Source organism: Oncorhynchus mykiss, chromosome 3 (assembly GCF_057628025.1).
Source record: "Oncorhynchus mykiss isolate SJ-2025 chromosome 3, ASM5762802v1, whole genome shotgun sequence".
Lineage (NCBI taxonomy): Eukaryota > Metazoa > Chordata > Actinopteri > Salmoniformes > Salmonidae > Oncorhynchus > Oncorhynchus mykiss.
Genome location: NC_143024.1, coordinates 19,800,001 through 19,821,630, shown reverse-complemented (window position 1 = coordinate 19,821,630; position 21,630 = coordinate 19,800,001). Strand labels below are relative to the sequence as shown.

At 38.5% G+C, this 21,630-nt stretch overlaps 1 protein-coding gene across 1 annotated transcript in view; it reads right to left on the bottom strand.

Annotated features, from left to right (window-relative positions):
* Positions 1–21,630, bottom strand: part of LOC110520896 (small conductance calcium-activated potassium channel protein 2) — a 124,180-nt gene that overhangs the window by 73,148 nt on the left and 29,402 nt on the right. The window contains exon 3 of the mRNA XM_090223934.1: positions 21,085–21,180. Within this exon, the coding sequence (XP_090080060.1) occupies positions 21,085–21,180 (96 nt within the window). The remainder of the gene's footprint in view (positions 1–21,084; positions 21,181–21,630) is intronic.

The following is a 21,630-nucleotide window of genomic DNA, read 5'->3' as shown; positions in this document are numbered from 1 at the left end:
GGTCTGATATGAACATACTGTTAGAATGTACCCAGTGTTTCTCTAACAAGGTCTGATATTAACATACTGTTAGAATGTACCCAGTGTTTCTCTAACAAGGTCTGATATGAACATACTTTTAGAATGTACCCAGTGTTTCTCTAACAAGGTCTGATATTAACATACTGTTAAAATGTACCCAGTGTTTCTCTAACAAGGTCTGATATTAACATACTGTTAGAATGTACCCAGTGTTTCTCTAACAAGGTCTGATATTAACATACTGTTAGAATGTACCCAGTGTTTCTCTAACAAGGTCTGATAATAACATACTGTTAGAATGTACCCAGTGTTTCTCTAACAATGTCTGATATTAACATACTGTTAGAATGTACCCAGTGTTTCTCTAACAAGGTCTGATATTAACATACTGAATGTACCCAGTGTTTCCCTAACAAGGTCTGATATTAACATACTGTTAGAATGTACCCAGTGTTTCTCTAACAAGGTCTGATATGAACATACTGTTAGAATGTACCCAGTGTTTCTCTAACAAGGTCTGATATGAACATACTGTTAGAATGTACCCAGTGTTTCTCTAACAAGGTCTGATATTAACATACTGAATGTACCCAGTGTTTCTCTAACAAGGTCTGATATGAACATACTGTTAGAATGTACCCAGTGTTTCTCTAACAAGGTCTGATATTAACATACTGTTAGAATGTACCCAGTGTTTCTCTAACAAGGTCTGATATGAACATACTTTTAGAATGTACCCAGTGTTTCTCTAACAAGGTCTGATATTAACATACTGTTAAAATGTACCCAGTGTTTCTCTAACAAGGTCTGATATTAACATACTGTTAGAATGTACCCAGTGTTTCTCTAACAAGGTCTGATATTAACATACTGTTAGAATGTACCCAGTGTTTCTCTAACAAGGTCTGATATGAACATACTGTTAGAATGTACCCAGTGTTTCTCTAACAAGGTCTGATAATAACATACTGTTAGAATGTACCCAGTGTTTCTCTAACAAGGTCTGATATTAACATACTGAATGTACCCAGTGTTTCTCTAACAAGGTCTGATATTAACATACTGAATGTACCCAGTGTTTCTCTAACAAGGTCTGATATTAACATACTGAATGTACCCAGTGTTTCTCTAACAAGGTCTGATATGAACATACTGAATGTACCCAGTGTTTCCCTAACAAGGTCTGATATTAACATACTGAATGTACCCAGTGTTTCTCTAACAAGGTCTGATATGAACATACTGTTAGAATGTACCCAGTGTTTCTCTAACAAGGTCTGATATGAACATAATGTTAGAATGTACCCAGTGTTTCTCTAACAAGGTCTGATATTAACATACTGTTAGAATGTACCCAGTGTTTCTCTAACAAGGTCTGATATGAACATACTGTTAGAATGTACCCAGTGTTTCTCTAACAAGGTCTGATATTAACATACTGTTAGAATGTACCCAGTGTTTCTCTAACAAGGTCTGATATGAACATACTGTTAGAATGTACCCAGTGTTTCTCTAACAAGGTCTGATAATAACATACTGTTAGAATGTACCCAGTGTTTCCCTAACAAGGTCTTATATGAACATACTGTTAGAATGTAGCCAGTGTTTCTCTAACAAGGTCTGATAATAACATACTGTTAGAATGTACCCAGTGTTTCTCTAACAAGGTATGATATTAACATACTGTTAGAATGTACCCAGTGTTTCTCTAACAAGGTCTGATAATAACATACTGTTAGAATGTACCCAGTGTTTCTCTAACAAGGTCTGATATTAACATACTGTTAGAATGTACCCAGTGTTACTCTAACAAGGTCTGATATGAACATACTGAATGTACCCAGTGTTTCCCTAACAAGGTCTGATATTAACATACTGAATGTACCCAGTGTTTCTCTAACAAGGTCTGATATGAACATACTGTTAGAATGTACCCAGTGTTTCTCTAACAAGGTCTGATATGAACATAATGTTAGAATGTACCCAGTGTTTCTCTAACAAGGTCTGATATTAACATACTGTTAGAATGTACCCAGTGTTTCTCTAACAAGGTCTGATATGAACATACTGTTAGAATGTACCAAGTGTTTCTCTAACAAGGTCTGATATGAACATAATGTTAGAATGTACCCAGTGTTTCTCTAACAAGGTCTGATATTAACATACTGTTAGAATGTACCCAGTGTTTCTCTAACAAGGTCTGATATGAACATACTGTTAGAATGTACCAAGTGTTTCTCTAACAAGGTCTGATAATAACATACTGTTAGAATGTACCCAGTGTTTCCCTAACAAGGTCTGATATGAACATACTGTTAGAATGTAGCCAGTGTTTCTCTAACAAGGTCTGATAATAACATACTGTTAGAATGTACCCAGTGTTTCTCTAACAAGGTATGATATTAACATACTGTTAGAATGTACCCAGTGTTTCTCTAACAAGGTCTGATAATAACATACTGTTAGAATGTACCCAGTGTTTCTCTAACAAGGTCTGATATTAACATACTGTTAGAATGTACCCAGTGTTTCTCTAACAAGGTCTGATATGAACATACTGAATGTACCCAGTGTTTCCCTAACAAGGTCTGATATTAACATACTGAATGTACCCAGTGTTTCTCTAACAAGGTCTGATATGAACATACTGTTAGAATGTACCCAGTGTTTCTCTAACAAGGTCTGATATGAACATAATGTTAGAATGTACCCAGTGTTTCTCTAACAAGGTCTGATATTAACATACTGTTAGAATGTACCCAGTGTTTCTCTAACAAGGTCTGATAATAACATACTGTTAGAATGTACCCAGTGTTTCTCTAACAAGGTCTGATATTAACATACTGAATGTACCCAGTGTTTCTCTAACAAGGTCTGATATTAACATACTGAATGTACCCAGTGTTTCTCTAACAAGGTCTGATATTAACATACTGAATGTACCCAGTGTTTCTCTAACAAGGTCTGATATTAACATACTGAATGTACCCAGTGTTTCTCTAACAAGGTCTGATATGAACATACTGAATGTACCCAGTGTTTCCCTAACAAGGTCTGATATTAACATACTGAATGTACCCAGTGTTTCTCTAACAAGGTCTGATATGAACATACTGTTAGAATGTACCCAGTGTTTCTCTAACAAGGTCTGATATGAACATAATGTTAGAATGTACCCAGTGTTTCTCTAACAAGGTCTGATATTAACATACTGTTAGAATGTACCCAGTGTTTCTCTAACAAGGTCTGATATGAACATACTGTTAGAATGTACCCAGTGTTTCTCTAACAAGGTCTGATAATAACATACTGTTAGAATGTACCCAGTGTTTCCCTAACAAGGTCTGATATGAACATACTGTTAGAATGTAGCCAGTGTTTCTCTAACAAGGTCTGATAATAACATACTGTTAGAATGTACCCAGTGTTTCTCTAACAAGGTATGATATTAACATACTGTTAGAATGTACCCAGTGTTTCTCTAACAAGGTCTGATAATAACATACTGTTAGAATGTACCCAGTGTTTCTCTAACAAGGTCTGATATTAACATACTGTTAGAATGTACCCAGTGTTTCTCTAACAAGGTCTGATATGAACATACTGAATGTACCCAGTGTTTCCCTAACAAGGTCTGATATTAACATACTGAATGTACCCAGTGTTTCTCTAACAAGGTCTGATATGAACATACTGTTAGAATGTACCCAGTGTTTCTCTAACAAGGTCTGATATGAACATAATGTTAGAATGTACCCAGTGTTTCTCTAACAAGGTCTGATATTAACATACTGTTAGAATGTACCCAGTGTTTCTCTAACAAGGTCTGATATGAACATACTGTTAGAATGTACCAAGTGTTTCTCTAACAAGGTCTGATATGAACATAATGTTAGAATGTACCCAGTGTTTCTCTAACAAGGTCTGATATTAACATACTGTTAGAATGTACCCAGTGTTTCTCTAACAAGGTCTGATATGAACATACTGTTAGAATGTACCAAGTGTTTCTCTAACAAGGTCTGATAATAACATACTGTTAGAATGTACCCAGTGTTTCCCTAACAAGGTCTGATATGAACATACTGTTAGAATGTAGCCAGTGTTTCTCTAACAAGGTCTGATAATAACATACTGTTAGAATGTACCCAGTGTTTCTCTAACAAGGTATGATATTAACATACTGTTAGAATGTACCCAGTGTTTCTCTAACAAGGTCTGATAATAACATACTGTTAGAATGTACCCAGTGTTTCTCTAACAAGGTCTGATATTAACATACTGTTAGAATGTACCCAGTGTTTCTCTAACAAGGTCTGATATGAACATACTGAATGTACCCAGTGTTTCCCTAACAAGGTCTGATATTAACATACTGAATGTACCCAGTGTTTCTCTAACAAGGTCTGATATGAACATACTGTTAGAATGTACCCAGTGTTTCTCTAACAAGGTCTGATATGAACATAATGTTAGAATGTACCCAGTGTTTCTCTAACAAGGTCTGATATTAACATACTGTTAGAATGTACCCAGTGTTTCTCTAACAAGGTCTGATAATAACATACTGTTAGAATGTACCCAGTGTTTCTCTAATAAGGTCTGATATTAACATACTGTTAGAATGTACCCAGTGTTTCTCTAACAAGGTCTGATAATAACATACTGTTAGAATGTACCCAGTGTTTCTCTAACAATGTCTGATATTAACATACTGTTAGAATGTACCCAGTGTTTCTCTAACAAGGTCTGATATTAACATACTGAATGTACCCAGTGTTTCCCTAACAAGGTCTGATATTAACATACTGTTAGAATGTACCCAGTGTTTCTCTAACAAGGTCTGATATGAACATACTGTTAGAATGTACCCAGTGTTTCTCTAACAAGGTCTGATATGAACATACTGTTAGAATGTACCCAGTGTTTCTCTAACAAGGTCTGATATTAACATACTGAATGTACCCAGTGTTTCTCTAACAAGGTCTGATATGAACATACTGTTAGAATGTACCCAGTGTTTCTCTAACAAGGTCTGATATTAACATACTGTTAAAATGTACCCAGTGTTTCTCTAACAAGGTCTGATATGAACATACTGTTAGAATGTACCCAGTGTTTCTCTAACAAGGTCTGATATTAACATACTGTTAGAATGTACCCAGTGTTTCTCTAACAAGGTCTGATATGAACATACTTTTAGAATGTACCCAGTGTTTCTCTAACAAGGTCTGATATTAACATACTGTTAAAATGTACCCAGTGTTTCTCTAACAAGGTCTGATATTAACATACTGTTAGAATGTACCCAGTGTTTCTCTAACAAGGTCTGATATTAACATACTGTTAGAATGTACCCAGTGTTTCTCTAACAAGGTCTGATATGAACATACTGTTAGAATGTACCCAGTGTTTCTCTAACAAGGTCTGATAATAACATACTGTTAGAATGTACCCAGTGTTTCTCTAACAAGGTCTGATATTAACATACTGAATGTACCCAGTGTTTCTCTAACAAGGTCTGATATTAACATACTGAATGTACCCAGTGTTTCTCTAACAAGGTCTGATATTAACATACTGAATGTACCCAGTGTTTCTCTAACAAGGTCTGATATGAACATACTGAATGTACCCAGTGTTTCCCTAACAAGGTCTGATATTAACATACTGAATGTACCCAGTGTTTCTCTAACAAGGTCTGATATGAACATACTGTTAGAATGTACCCAGTGTTTCTCTAACAAGGTCTGATATGAACATAATGTTAGAATGTACCCAGTGTTTCTCTAACAAGGTCTGATATTAACATACTGTTAGAATGTACCCAGTGTTTCTCTAACAAGGTCTGATATGAACATACTGTTAGAATGTACCCAGTGTTTCTCTAACAAGGTCTGATATTAACATACTGTTAGAATGTACCCAGTGTTTCTCTAACAAGGTCTGATATGAACATACTGTTAGAATGTACCCAGTGTTTCTCTAACAAGGTCTGATAATAACATACTGTTAGAATGTACCCAGTGTTTCCCTAACAAGGTCTGATATGAACATACTGTTAGAATGTAGCCAGTGTTTCTCTAACAAGGTCTGATAATAACATACTGTTAGAATGTACCCAGTGTTTCTCTAACAAGGTATGATATTAACATACTGTTAGAATGTACCCAGTGTTTCTCTAACAAGGTCTGATAATAACATACTGTTAGAATGTAACCAGTGTTTCTCTAACAAGGTCTGATATTAACATACTGTTAGAATGTACCCAGTGTTTCTCTAACAAGGTCTGATATGAACATACTGTTAGAATGTACCAAGTGTTTCTCTAACAAGGTCTGATAATAACATACTGTTAGAATGTACCCAGTGTTTCCCTAACAAGGTCTGATATGAACATACTGTTAGAATGTAGCCAGTGTTTCTCTAACAAGGTCTGATAATAACATACTTTTAGAATGTACCCAGTGTTTCTCTAACAAGGTCTGATATTAACAGACTGTTAAAATGTACCCAGTGTTTCTCTAACAAGGTCTGATATTAACATACTGTTAGAATGTACCCAGTGTTTCTCTAACAAGGTCTGATATTAACATACTGTTAGAATGTACCCAGTGTTTCTCTAACAAGGTCTGATATGAACATACTGTTAGAATGTACCCAGTGTTTCTCTAACAAGGTCTGATAATAACATACTGTTAGAATGTACCCAGTGTTTCTCTAACAAGGTCTGATATTAACATACTGAATGTACCCAGTGTTTCTCTAACAAGGTCTGATATTAACATACTGAATGTACCCAGTGTTTCTCTAACAAGGTCTGATATTAACATACTGAATGTACCCAGTGTTTCTCTAACAAGGTCTGATATGAACATACTGAATGTACCCAGTGTTTCCCTAACAAGGTCTGATATGAACATAATGTTAGAATGTACCCAGTGTTTCTCTAACAAGGTCTGATATTAACATACTGTTAGAATGTACCCAGTGTTTCTCTAACAAGGTCTGATATGAACATACTGTTAGAATGTACCCAGTGTTTCTCTAACAAGGTCTGATATTAACATACTGTTAGAATGTACCCAGTGTTTCTCTAACAAGGTCTGATATGAACATACTGTTAGAATGTACCCAGTGTTTCTCTAACAAGGTCTGATAATAACATACTGTTAGAATGTACCCAGTGTTTCCCTAACAAGGTCTGATATGAACATACTGTTAGAATGTAGCCAGTGTTTCTCTAACAAGGTCTGATAATAACATACTGTTAGAATGTACCCAGTGTTTCTCTAACAAGGTATGATATTAACATACTGTTAGAATGTACCCAGTGTTTCTCTAACAAGGTCTGATAATAACATACTGTTAGAATGTACCCAGTGTTTCTCTAACAAGGTCTGATATTAACATACTGTTAGAATGTACCCAGTGTTTCTCTAACAAGGTCTGATATGAACATACTGTTAGAATGTACCAAGTGTTTCTCTAACAAGGTCTGATAATAACATACTGTTAGAATGTACCCAGTGTTTCCCTAACAAGGTCTGATATGAACATACTGTTAGAATGTAGCCAGTGTTTCTCTAACAAGGTCTGATAATAACATACTGTTAGAATGTACCCAGTGTTTCTCTAACAAGGTATGATATTAACATACTGTTAGAATGTACCCAGTGTTTCTCTAACAAGGTCTGATAATAACATACTGTTAGAATGTACCCAGTGTTTCTCTAACAAGGTCTGATATTAACATACTGTTAGAATGTACCCAGTGTTTCTCTAACAAGGTCTGATATGAACATACTGAATGTACCCAGTGTTTCCCTAACAAGGTCTGATATTAACATACTGAATGTACCCAGTGTTTCTCTAACAAGGTCTGATATGAACATACTGTTAGAATGTACCCAGTGTTTCTCTAACAAGGTCTGATATGAACATAATGTTAGAATGTACCCAGTGTTTCTCTAACAAGGTCTGATATTAACATACTGTTAGAATGTACCCAGTGTTTCTCTAACAAGGTCTGATAATAACATACTGTTAGAATGTACCCAGTGTTTCTCTAACAAGGTCTGATATTAACATACTGTTAGAATGTACCCAGTGTTTCTCTAACAAGGTCTGATAATAACATACTGTTAGAATGTACCCAGTGTTTCTCTAACAATGTCTGATATTAACATACTGTTAGAATGTACCCAGTGTTTCTCTAACAAGGTCTGATATTAACATACTGAATGTACCCAGTGTTTCCCTAACAAGGTCTGATATTAACATACTGTTAGAATGTACCCAGTGTTTCTCTAACAAGGTCTGATATGAACATACTGTTAGAATGTACCCAGTGTTTCTCTAACAAGGTCTGATATGAACATACTGTTAGAATGTACCCAGTGTTTCTCTAACAAGGTCTGATATTAACATACTGAATGTACCCAGTGTTTCTCTAACAAGGTCTGATATGAACATACTGTTAGAATGTACCCAGTGTTTCTCTAACAAGGTCTGATATTAACATACTGTTAAAATGTACCCAGTGTTTCTCTAACAAGGTCTGATATGAACATACTGTTAGAATGTACCCAGTGTTTCTCTAACAAGGTCTGATATTAACATACTGTTAGAATGTACCCAGTGTTTCTCTAACAAGGTCTGATATGAACATACTTTTAGAATGTACCCAGTGTTTCTCTAACAAGGTCTGATATTAACATACTGTTAAAATGTACCCAGTGTTTCTCTAACAAGGTCTGATATTAACATACTGTTAGAATGTACCCAGTGTTTCTCTAACAAGGTCTGATATTAACATACTGTTAGAATGTACCCAGTGTTTCTCTAACAAGGTCTGATATGAACATACTGTTAGAATGTACCCAGTGTTTCTCTAACAAGGTCTGATAATAACATACTGTTAGAATGTACCCAGTGTTTCTCTAACAAGGTCTGATATTAACATACTGAATGTACCCAGTGTTTCTCTAACAAGGTCTGATATTAACATACTGAATGTACCCAGTGTTTCTCTAACAAGGTCTGATATTAACATACTGAATGTACCCAGTGTTTCTCTAACAAGGTCTGATATGAACATACTGAATGTACCCAGTGTTTCCCTAACAAGGTCTGATATTAACATACTGAATGTACCCAGTGTTTCTCTAACAAGGTCTGATATGAACATACTGTTAGAATGTACCCAGTGTTTCTCTAACAAGGTCTGATATGAACATAATGTTAGAATGTACCCAGTGTTTCTCTAACAAGGTCTGATATTAACATACTGTTAGAATGTACCCAGTGTTTCTCTAACAAGGTCTGATATGAACATACTGTTAGAATGTACCCAGTGTTTCTCTAACAAGGTCTGATAATAACATACTGTTAGAATGTACCCAGTGTTTCTCTAACAATGTCTGATATTAACATACTGTTAGAATGTACCCAGTGTTTCTCTAACAAGGTCTGATATTAACATACTGAATGTACCCAGTGTTTCCCTAACAAGGTCTGATATTAACATACTGTTAGAATGTACCCAGTGTTTCTCTAACAAGGTCTGATATGAACATACTGTTAGAATGTACCCAGTGTTTCTCTAACAAGGTCTGATATGAACATACTGTTAGAATGTACCCAGTGTTTCTCTAACAAGGTCTGATATTAACATACTGAATGTACCCAGTGTTTCTCTAACAAGGTCTGATATGAACATACTGTTAGAATGTACCCAGTGTTTCTCTAACAAGGTCTGATATTAACATACTGTTAAAATGTACCCAGTGTTTCTCTAACAAGGTCTGATATGAACATACTGTTAGAATGTACCCAGTGTTTCTCTAACAAGGTCTGATATTAACATACTGTTAGAATGTACCCAGTGTTTCTCTAACAAGGTCTGATATGAACATACTTTTAGAATGTACCCAGTGTTTCTCTAACAAGGTCTGATATTAACATACTGTTAAAATGTACCCAGTGTTTCTCTAACAAGGTCTGATATTAACATACTGTTAGAATGTACCCAGTGTTTCTCTAACAAGGTCTGATATTAACATACTGTTAGAATGTACCCAGTGTTTCTCTAACAAGGTCTGATATGAACATACTGTTAGAATGTACCCAGTGTTTCTCTAACAAGGTCTGATAATAACATACTGTTAGAATGTACCCAGTGTTTCTCTAACAAGGTCTGATATTAACATACTGAATGTACCCAGTGTTTCTCTAACAAGGTCTGATATTAACATACTGAATGTACCCAGTGTTTCTCTAACAAGGTCTGATATTAACATACTGAATGTACCCAGTGTTTCTCTAACAAGGTCTGATATGAACATACTGAATGTACCCAGTGTTTCCCTAACAAGGTCTGATATTAACATACTGAATGTACCCAGTGTTTCTCTAACAAGGTCTGATATGAACATACTGTTAGAATGTACCCAGTGTTTCTCTAACAAGGTCTGATATGAACATAATGTTAGAATGTACCCAGTGTTTCTCTAACAAGGTCTGATATTAACATACTGTTAGAATGTACCCAGTGTTTCTCTAACAAGGTCTGATATGAACATACTGTTAGAATGTACCCAGTGTTTCTCTAACAAGGTCTGATATTAACATACTGTTAGAATGTACCCAGTGTTTCTCTAACAAGGTCTGATATGAACATACTGTTAGAATGTACCCAGTGTTTCTCTAACAAGGTCTGATAATAACATACTGTTAGAATGTACCCAGTGTTTCCCTAACAAGGTCTGATATGAACATACTGTTAGAATGTAGCCAGTGTTTCTCTAACAAGGTCTGATAATAACATACTGTTAGAATGTACCCAGTGTTTCTCTAACAAGGTATGATATTAACATACTGTTAGAATGTACCCAGTGTTTCTCTAACAAGGTCTGATAATAACATACTGTTAGAATGTACCCAGTGTTTCTCTAACAAGGTCTGATATTAACATACTGTTAGAATGTACCCAGTGTTTCTCTAACAAGGTCTGATATGAACATACTGAATGTACCCAGTGTTTCCCTAACAAGGTCTGATATTAACATACTGTTAGAATGTACCCAGTGTTTCCCTAACAAGGTCTGATATTAACATACTGTTAGAATGTACCCAGTGTTTCTCTAACAAGGTCTGATATTAACATACTGTTAGAATGTACCCAGTGTTTCTCTAACAAGGTCTGATATGAACATACTGAATGTACCAAGTGTTTCTCTAACAAGGTCTGATATTAACATACTGTTAGAATGTAACCAGTGTTTCCCTAACAAGGTCTGATATGAACATACTGAATGTACCCAGTGTTTCTCTAACAAGGTCTGATATTAACATACTGAATGTACCCAGTGTTTCTCTAACAAGGTCTGATATGAACATACTGTTAGAATGTACCCAGTGTTTCTCTAACAAGGTCTGATATGAACATAATGTTAGAATGTACCCAGTGTTTCTCTAACAAGGTCTGATATTAACATACTGTTAGAATGTACCCAGTGTTTCTCTAACAAGGTCTGATATGAACATACTGTTAGAATGTACCAAGTGTTTCTCTAACAAGGTCTGATATGAACATAATGTTAGAATGTACCCAGTGTTTCTCTAACAAGGTCTGATATTAACATACTGTTAGAATGTACCCAGTGTTTCTCTAACAAGGTCTGATATGAACATACTGTTAGAATGTACCAAGTGTTTCTCTAACAAGGTCTGATAATAACATACTGTTAGAATGTACCCAGTGTTTCCCTAACAAGGTCTGATATGAACATACTGTTAGAATGTAGCCAGTGTTTCTCTAACAAGGTCTGATAATAACATACTGTTAGAATGTACCCAGTGTTTCTCTAACAAGGTATGATATTAACATACTGTTAGAATGTACCCAGTGTTTCTCTAACAAGGTCTGATAATAACATACTGTTAGAATGTACCCAGTGTTTCTCTAACAAGGTCTGATATTAACATACTGTTAGAATGTACCCAGTGTTTCTCTAACAAGGTCTGATATGAACATACTGAATGTACCCAGTGTTTCCCTAACAAGGTCTGATATTAACATACTGAATGTACCCAGTGTTTCTCTAACAAGGTCTGATATGAACATACTGTTAGAATGTACCCAGTGTTTCTCTAACAAGGTCTGATATGAACATAATGTTAGAATGTACCCAGTGTTTCTCTAACAAGGTCTGATATTAACATACTGTTAGAATGTACCCAGTGTTTCTCTAACAAGGTCTGATATGAACATACTGTTAGAATGTACCAAGTGTTTCTCTAACAAGGTCTGATATGAACATACTGTTAGAATGTACCCAGTGTTTCTCTAACAAGGTCTGATATTAACATACTGTTAGAATGTACCCAGTGTTTCTCTAACAAGGTCTGATATGAACATACTGTTAGAATGTACCCAGTGTTTCTCTAACAAGGTCTGATAATAACATACTGTTAGAATGTACCCAGTGTTTCCCTAACAAGGTCTGATATGAACATACTGTTAGAATGTAGCCAGTGTTTCTCTAACAAGGTCTGATAATAACATACTGTTAGAATGTACCCAGTGTTTCTCTAACAAGGTCTGATATTAACATACTGTTAGAATGTACCCAGTGTTTCTCTAACAAGGTCTGATATGAACATACTGTTAGAATGTACCGAGTGTTTCTCTAACAAGGTCTGATAATAACATACTGTTAGAATGTACCCAGTGTTTCCCTAACAAGGTCTGATATGAACATACTGTTAGAATGTAGCCAGTGTTTCTCTAACAAGGTCTGATAATAACATACTGTTAGAATGTACCCAGTGTTTCTCTAACAAGGTATGATATTAACATACTGTTAGAATGTACCCAGTGTTTCTCTAACAAGGTCTGATAATAACATACTGTTAGAATGTACCCAGTGTTTCTCTAACAAGGTCTGATATTAACATACTGAATGTACCCAGTGTTTCTCTAACAAGGTCTGATATGAACATACTGAATGTACCCAGTGTTTCCCTAACAAGGTCTGATATTAACATACTGAATGTACCCAGTGTTTCTCTAACAAGGTCTGATATGAACATACTGTTAGAATGTACCCAGTGTTTCCCTAACAAGGTCTGATATTAACATACTGTTAGAATGTACCCAGTGTTTCTCTAACAAGGTCTGATATGAACATAATGTTAGAATGTACCCAGTGTTTCTCTAACAAGGTCTGATATTAACATACTGTTAGAATGTACCCAGTGTTTCTCTAACAAGGTCTGATATGAACATACTGTTAGAATGTACCCAGTGTTTCTCTAACAAGGTCTGATATTAACATACTGTTAGAATGTACCCAGTGTTTCTCTAACAAGGTCTGATATGAACATACTGTTAGAATGTACCCAGTGTTTCTCTAACAAGGTCTGATAATAACATACTGTTAGAATGTACCCAGTGTTTCCCTAACAAGGTCTGATATGAACATACTGTTAGAATGTACCCAGTGTTTCTCTAACAAGGTCTGATAATAACATACTGTTAGAATGTACCCAGTGTTTCCCTAACAAGGTCTGATATTAACATACTGTTAGAATGTACCCAGTGTTTCTCTAACAAGGTCTGATATTAACATACTGTTAGAATGTACCCAGTGTTTCCCTAACAAGGTCTGATATGAACATACTGTTAGAATGTAGCCAGTGTTTCTCTAACAAGGTCTGATAATAACATACTGTTAGAATGTACCCAGTGTTTCTCTAACAAGGTATGATATTAACATACTGTTAGAATGTACCCAGTGTTTCTCTAACAAGGTCTGATAATAACATACTGTTAGAATGTACCCAGTGTTTCTCTAACAAGGTCTGATATTAACATACTGAATGTACCCAGTGTTTCTCTAACAAGGTCTGATATTAACATACTGTTAGAATGTACCCAGTGTTTCTCTAACAAGGTCTGATATTAACATACTGTTAGAATGTACCCAGTGTTTCCCTAACAAGGTCTGATATGAACATACTGTTAGAATGTACCCAGTGTTTCTCTAACAAGGTCTGATAATAACATACTGTTAGAATGTACCCAGTGTTTCCCTAACAAGGTCTGATATGAACATACTGTTAGAATGTACCCAGTGTTTCCCTAACAAGGTCTGATATTAACATACTGAATGGAACCAGTGTTTCCCTAACAAGGTCTGATATTAACATAATGTTAGAATGTACCCAGTGTTTCCCTAACAAGGTCTGATATTAACATACTGAATGTACCCAGTGTTTCTCTAACAAGGTCTGATATTAACATACTGTTAGAATGTACCCAGTGTTTCTCTAAAAATGTCTGATATTAACATACTGTTAGAATGTACCCAGTGTTTCTCTAAAAATGTCTGATATTAACATACTGTTAGAATGTACCCAGTGTTTCTCTAACAAGGTCTGATAATAACATACTGTTAGAATGTACCCAGTGTTTCCCTAACAAGGTCTGATATGAACATACTGTTAGAATGTACCCAGTGTTTCTCTAACAAGGTCTGATAATAACATACTGTTAGAATGTACCCAGTGTTTCCCTAACAAGGTCTGATATTAACATACTGTTAGAATGTACCCAGTGTTTCTCTAACAAGGTCTGATATTAACATACTGTTAGAATGTACCCAGTGTTTCCCTAACAAGGTCTGATATGAACATACTGTTAGAATGTAGCCAGTGTTTCTCTAACAAGGTCTGATAATAACATACTGTTAGAATGTACCCAGTGTTTCTCTAACAAGGTATGATATTAACATACTGTTAGAATGTACCCAGTGTTTCTCTAACAAGGTCTGATAATAACATACTGTTAGAATGTACCCAGTGTTTCTCTAACAAGGTCTGATATTAACATACTGAATGTACCCAGTGTTTCTCTAACAAGGTCTGATATTAACATACTGTTAGAATGTACCCAGTGTTTCTCTAACAAGGTCTGATATTAACATACTGTTAGAATGTACCCAGTGTTTCCCTAACAAGGTCTGATATGAACATACTGTTAGAATGTACCCAGTGTTTCTCTAACAAGGTCTGATAATAACATACTGTTAGAATGTACCCAGTGTTTCCCTAACAAGGTCTGATATGAACATACTGTTAGAATGTACCCAGTGTTTCCCTAACAAGGTCTGATATTAACATACTGAATGGAACCAGTGTTTCCCTAACAAGGTCTGATATTAACATAATGTTAGAATGTACCCAGTGTTTCCCTAACAAGGTCTGATATTAACATACTGAATGTACCCAGTGTTTCTCTAACAAGGTCTGATATTAACATACTGTTAGAATGTACCCAGTGTTTCTCTAAAAATGTCTGATATTAACATACTGTTAGAATGTACCCAGTGTTTCTCTAAAAATGTCTGATATTAACATACTGTTAGAATGTACCCAGTGTTTCCCTAACAAGGTCTGATATTAACATACTGTTAGAATGTACCCAGTGTTTCCCTAACAAGTTCTGATATTAACATACTGTTAGAATGTACCCAGTGTTTCTCTAACAAGGTCTGATATTAACATACTGTTAGAATGTACCCAGTGTTTCCCTAACAAGGTCTGATATTAACATACTGTTAGAATGTACCCAGTGTTTCTCTAACAAGGTCTGATATTAACATACTGTTAGAATGTACCCAGTGTTTCTTTAACAAGGTCTGATATTAACATACTGTTAGAATGTAACCAGTGTTTCCCTAACAAGGTCTGATATTAACATACTGTTAGAATGTACCCAGTGTTTCTCTAACAAGGTCTGATATTAACATACTGTTAGAATGTACCCAGTGTTTCCCTAACAAGGTCTGATATTAACATACTGTTAGAATGTAACCAGTGTTTCCCTAACAAGGTCTGATATTAACATACTGTTAGAATGTACCCAGTGTTTCCCTAACAAGGTCTGATATTAACATACTGTTAGAATGTAACCAGTGTTTCCCTAACAAGGTCTGATATTAACATACTGTTAGAATGTACCCAGTGTTTCCCTAACAAGGTCTGATATGAACATACTGTTAGAATGTACCCAGTGTTTCTCTAACAAGGTCTGATATTAACATACTGTTAGAATGTACCCAGTGTTTCTCTAACAAGGTCTGATACTAACAGAGAGAGGGGGACAGACAGGAAGGTGGACATAGAAAGAACAGTGAGAGGAGGTGAGGGAAACAGAGAGAGGGGGACAGACAGGAAGGTGGACATAGAGAGAACAGGGAGAGGAGGTAAGGGAAACAGAGAGAGGGGGACAGACAGGAAGGTGGACCTTGAAGAACAGGGAGAGGAGGTAAGGGAAACAGAGAGAGGGGGACAGACAGGAAGGTGGACATAGAGAGAACAGGGAGAGGAGGTAAGGGAAACAGAGAGAGGGGGACAGACAGGAAGGTGTACATAGAGAGAACAGGGAGAGGAGGTAAGGGAAACAGAGAGAGGGGGACAGACAGGAAGGTGGACATAGAGAGAACAGGGAGAGGAGGTAAGGGAAACAGAGATAGGGGGACAGACAGGAAGGTGGACATAGAGAGAACAGGGAGAGGTGGTAAGGGAAACAGAGAGAGGGGGACAGACAGGAAGGTGGACATAGAGAGAACAGGGAGAGGAGGTAAGGGAAACAGAGAGAGGGGGACAGACAGGAAGGTGGACATAGAAATAACAGGGAGAGGAGGTAAGGGAAACAGAGAGAGGGGGACAGACAGGAAGGTGGACATAGAGAGAACAGGGAGAGGAGGTAAGGGAAACAGAGAGAGGGGGACAGACAGGAAGGTGGACATAGAGAGAACAGGGAGAGGAGGTAAGGGAAACAGAGAGAGGGGGACAGACAGGAAGGTGGACATAGAGAGAACAGGGAGAGGAGGTAAGGGAAACAGAGAGAGGGGGACAGACAGGAAGGTGGACATAGAGAGAACAGGGAGAGGGGGTAAGGGAAACAGAGAGAGGGGGACAGACAGGAAGGTGGACATAGAGAGAACAGGGAGAGGAGGTAAGGGAAACAGAGAGAGGGGGACAGACAGGAAGGTGGACATAGAGAGAACAGGGAGAGGAGGTAAGGGAAACAGAGAGAGGGGGACAGACAGGAAGGTGGACATAGAGAGAACAGGGAGAGGAGGTAAGGGAAACAGAGAGAGGGGTACAGACAGGAAGGTGGACATAGAGAGAACAGGGAGAGGGGGTAAGGGAAACAGAGGGGGGGGGGGCAGACAGGAAGGTGGACATAGAGAGAACAGGGAGAGGGGGTAAGGGAAACAGAGGGGGGGGGGACAGACAGGAAGGTGGACATAGAGAGAACAGGGAGAGGGGGTAAGGGAAACAGGGGGGGGGGGGGGGGTACAGACAGGAAGGTGGACATAGAGAGAACAGGGAGAGGAGGTAAGGGAAACAGAGGGGGGGGGACAGACAGGAAGGTGGACATAGAGAGAACAGGGAGAGGATGTAAGGGAAACAGAGAGAGGGGTACAGACAGGAAGGTGGACATAGAGAGAACAGGGAGAGGAGGTAAGGGAAACAGAGGGGGGGGGGGACAGACAGGAAGGTGGACATAGAGAGAACAGGGAAGGGTAGAACAATATATAGAGGTTTCATAATTAAATAAAGGGCATGTTAACTGACTGCTATTATCTCATAGAACAAACTGTATGAGATCTCCTGAGCCTGTGTTAACTTCAGACCTTACTTTCTGTGTTTATTCCAAAACCCTTTGCTTCCCCCATTCATTTTCCCCATAGGGATCGCTGAACGAACCAGAGGTAAGTTATTTCCAGATTTTAGGACCACAAGCTGGCATGCTCTATACAGAGAGTCTGAAATAGGTTGACACTTCATAGACAAAGCAAGATGTGAAGAGAGTGAAAGAGGGAGAGAGATACAGACGGAGAGGTAGAACGGGGTTAAAGGGGTATATTTAGAGGGATGAGGGTAGAATGCAAGAGAGAAGGAGAAAGTCATAGAATTGAATTGAGCCCAGAGACAGAGGAACTGAGGGGGACATAATCTGATAAAGAGAGAGAGAGGGCTGAATAGAGAGAGGGAGAGAGATAAAACGGTGGTAAACAGAGGTGAAGAGAGAGAGAGTGGGGGGGGGGAATGGAGAAAGGGAAGAGAGAGGATGTATGAATGCTAGTAACTTCAGAAAGAATCCCTCTAATTTCCCCCTGCCCTAGCATCCCTACCAGCAACACTCCAAGATAGAATAGATGCCCTGCACACACCGATGTGAGTGTGCGCCTAAGGTTATAGTGTGTGTGTGTGTGTGTGTGTGTGTGTGTGTGTGTGTGTGTGTGTGTGTGTGTGTGTGTGTGTGTGTGTGTGTGTGTGTGTGTGTGTATATATATATCCTGTTAGAAGCTGTACGTATTCTGGGAATCCAATCTCTATTGAACAACGTTTTTCATTTGGCTCAGCATCCCTTACTGCTGATGTGTGTCTGAATACTGATGAACACACACACTCAGAGCAACTCCAACAAGCATGTTGAGCATGCAACGGACAGGAAGGCAAACAGGTGTGTTGCTGATGGGCAGGTGAGTCATATGACTAATAGACTATTAAATAGGCATCTAGCAGGCTGAGACCACATGGCTAGGATCTGTAGGCTTGTGTTGACATTCCAGTTAGTCAGTTATTAAGGGAAGTGTTTTTGGCTAAATCCTCCCCTCAGCCGCCTGCATCAACCCCCTCAACTCACCTCACCTCCCCACCACAACCCAACCCCACATTTCATTTAATCAAAAGGAATTATATTGGACGGATTAACCGAAGAGCACTCTCTCTCTCTCTCTCTCTCTCTCTCTCTCTCTCTCTCTCTCTCTCTCGTTCCCCTTTACGTATTAGTGTGCCAGTCACATGCAGGAGTCAGAGGAGTGTCGGTGGATGAGTGACTCTGTGTGTGTGTGTGTGTGTGTGTGTGTGTGTGTGTGTATGACATCGAACCTGTGAGCAGACATCAAGGGCCTTTTTTATCAAGACGTGTTCCTGCACAGCAACACCCCTTTGCACACACACACACACACACACACACACACACACACACACACACACACAGACACACACACACACACACACACACACACACACACACACACACACACACACACACACACACACACTTCCATGGGTTGGCATACAGTAAGCAGAGTATTTGATGTCTATGCAGTCAGTCCCTTAGAGCAGCGTGACACTGTAGCTGAATAATAATCTGTCTGAGCATGACAGGGCATACTAATCTGGCATCTGGGTAGCTAGCAGGGAGATAGCTGAATAATAATCTGTCTGTGCATGACAGGGCATACTAATCTGGCATCTGGGTAGCTAGCAGGGAGATAGCTGAATAATAATCTGTCTGTGCATGACAGGGCATACTAATCTGGCATCTGGGTAGCTAGCAGGGAGATAGCTGAATAATAATCTGTCTGTGCATGACAGGGCATACTAATCTGGCATCTGGGTAGCTAGCAGGGAGATAGCTGAATAATAATCTGTCTGTGCATGACAGGGCATACTAATCTGGCATCTGGGTAGCTAGCAGGGAGATAGCTGAATAATAATCTGTCTGTGCATGACAGGGCATACTAATCTGGCATCTGGGTAGCTAGCAGGGAGATAGCTGAATAATAATCTGTCTGTGCATGACAGGGCATACTAATCTGGCATCTGGGTAGCTAGCAGGGAGATAGCTGAATAATAATCTGTCTGTGCATGACAGGGCATACTAATCTGGCATCTGGGTAGCTAGCAGGGAGATAGCTGAATAATAATCTGTCTGTGCATGACAGGGCATACTAATCTGGCATCTGGGTAGCTAGCAGGGAGATAGCTGAATAATAATCTGTCTGTGCATGACAGGGCATACTAATCTGGCATCTGGGTAGCTAGCAGGGAGATAGCTGAATAATAATCTGTCTGTGCATGACAGGGCATACTAATCTGGCATCTGGGTAGCTAGCAGGGAGATAGCTGAATAATAATCTGTCTGTGCATGACAGGGCATACTAATCTGGCATCTGGGTAGCTAGCAGGGAGATAGCTGAATAATAATCTGTCTGTGCATGACAGGGCATACTAATCTGGCATCTGGGTAGCTAGCAGGGAGATAGCTGAACCCAATTTCAGAACAACAAGTCATACCATCAGATGAATATTTGTGGTGGGTTTTTTAGACAGATATGATGTAAACTAGTCCTGGACTAGAAATCTAGCTGGAACAACACCAGAGCTGTGGTTGATTTCTGCATGTATTCAGGATGGGAGCTGATCTGTGTAAAAGGTTGGATAGAAATGTCGGCTAAATGTCCATAGTATTATTACATCATGAAGCAGGACTAATGGCCAAACAGAAATGATGAAGCATGAAGGTGTTTCTGATCGATTATCTCAGTCGTCAGGAGAGGGAGAGGACTGAGTGAGTGAGTGTGTCTATTTCACCACCTCAGATTTGTAAGACCAGAGGGAGTATAAGACAGAGTGAATCTATTCAAATCCTTATTCACTAATGCAGCATAGAAGTGTTGGCAGGTTTGCCTCTTTCTCTTTCACTTAATTGGTCAATTAATGTAATTAATTAGCCAGACAGCCCACACATCTGAGTCCCACCATTGAAATCTGACCCAAGAATGGTATCTGGCAGGCAGTAGAGCCCTTTAGACTCTGTGAATACACCAGATACATTAGCCGTAATGTAGCATGGTCTCTATCCACCACATCCCTGTTTCTCCTGGTTTATACATGCACACAGGCAAGTGTTCTTCTTTTAAAACCTATCCTCCTGAGGGACAGAACACCTAATCCCCTGAGAGAGATTGTGTGGCTGTTTTGTGAATGTATGAAGGTTATTTGTGTGAGTAGGAATGTCCAGCATGTGTGTGTGTGTGTATGTGTATGTGTGTGTGTGTGTGTGTGTGTGTGTGTGTGTGTGTGTGTGTGTGTGTGTGTGTGTGTGTGTGTGTGTGTGTGTGTGTGTGTGTGTGTGTGCGTGTGCGCGTGTGTGTGTGCGTGCGTGCGAGTGTGAGTGTGAGTGTGTGTTACCTGGACTTCTCGTGCATGATAGGCTATGATGAGGCCCAGCAGTATGACTGTAGACAGGCTGATCAGACACTTCAAGGCCAGAGAGTACATGGAGCTCTGAGAACAAAAAACACACAGTGTTAAAAACATACACTGTTACACACACACACACACACACACACACACACACACGCGCGCGCCCGCACACTCATACATTTTTGTTGACATTAAGACACTCAATGTCTTAATGTCAACGGAAATATACACACCCACCCTGACCAGTAAGAACATACACATACACACTGTCAATACCATCAGTGCCAATAACCTCTAGGCAAATCCAATTCCCAGACAGCCCTTAAATCTACATGTGTGCTCCAGATCAATGTGCTGCTTACTAACAATCAATAGCCCTCATACCAGCTCTATGCATACCTTAACCCTTCACCTCACTGCTTAGTAGAGCTATAACACACACACATATACACACACACACATACACACACACACACAATCTACCTCATATACAGTGCCTTGCGAAAGTATTCGGCCCCCTTGAACTTTGCG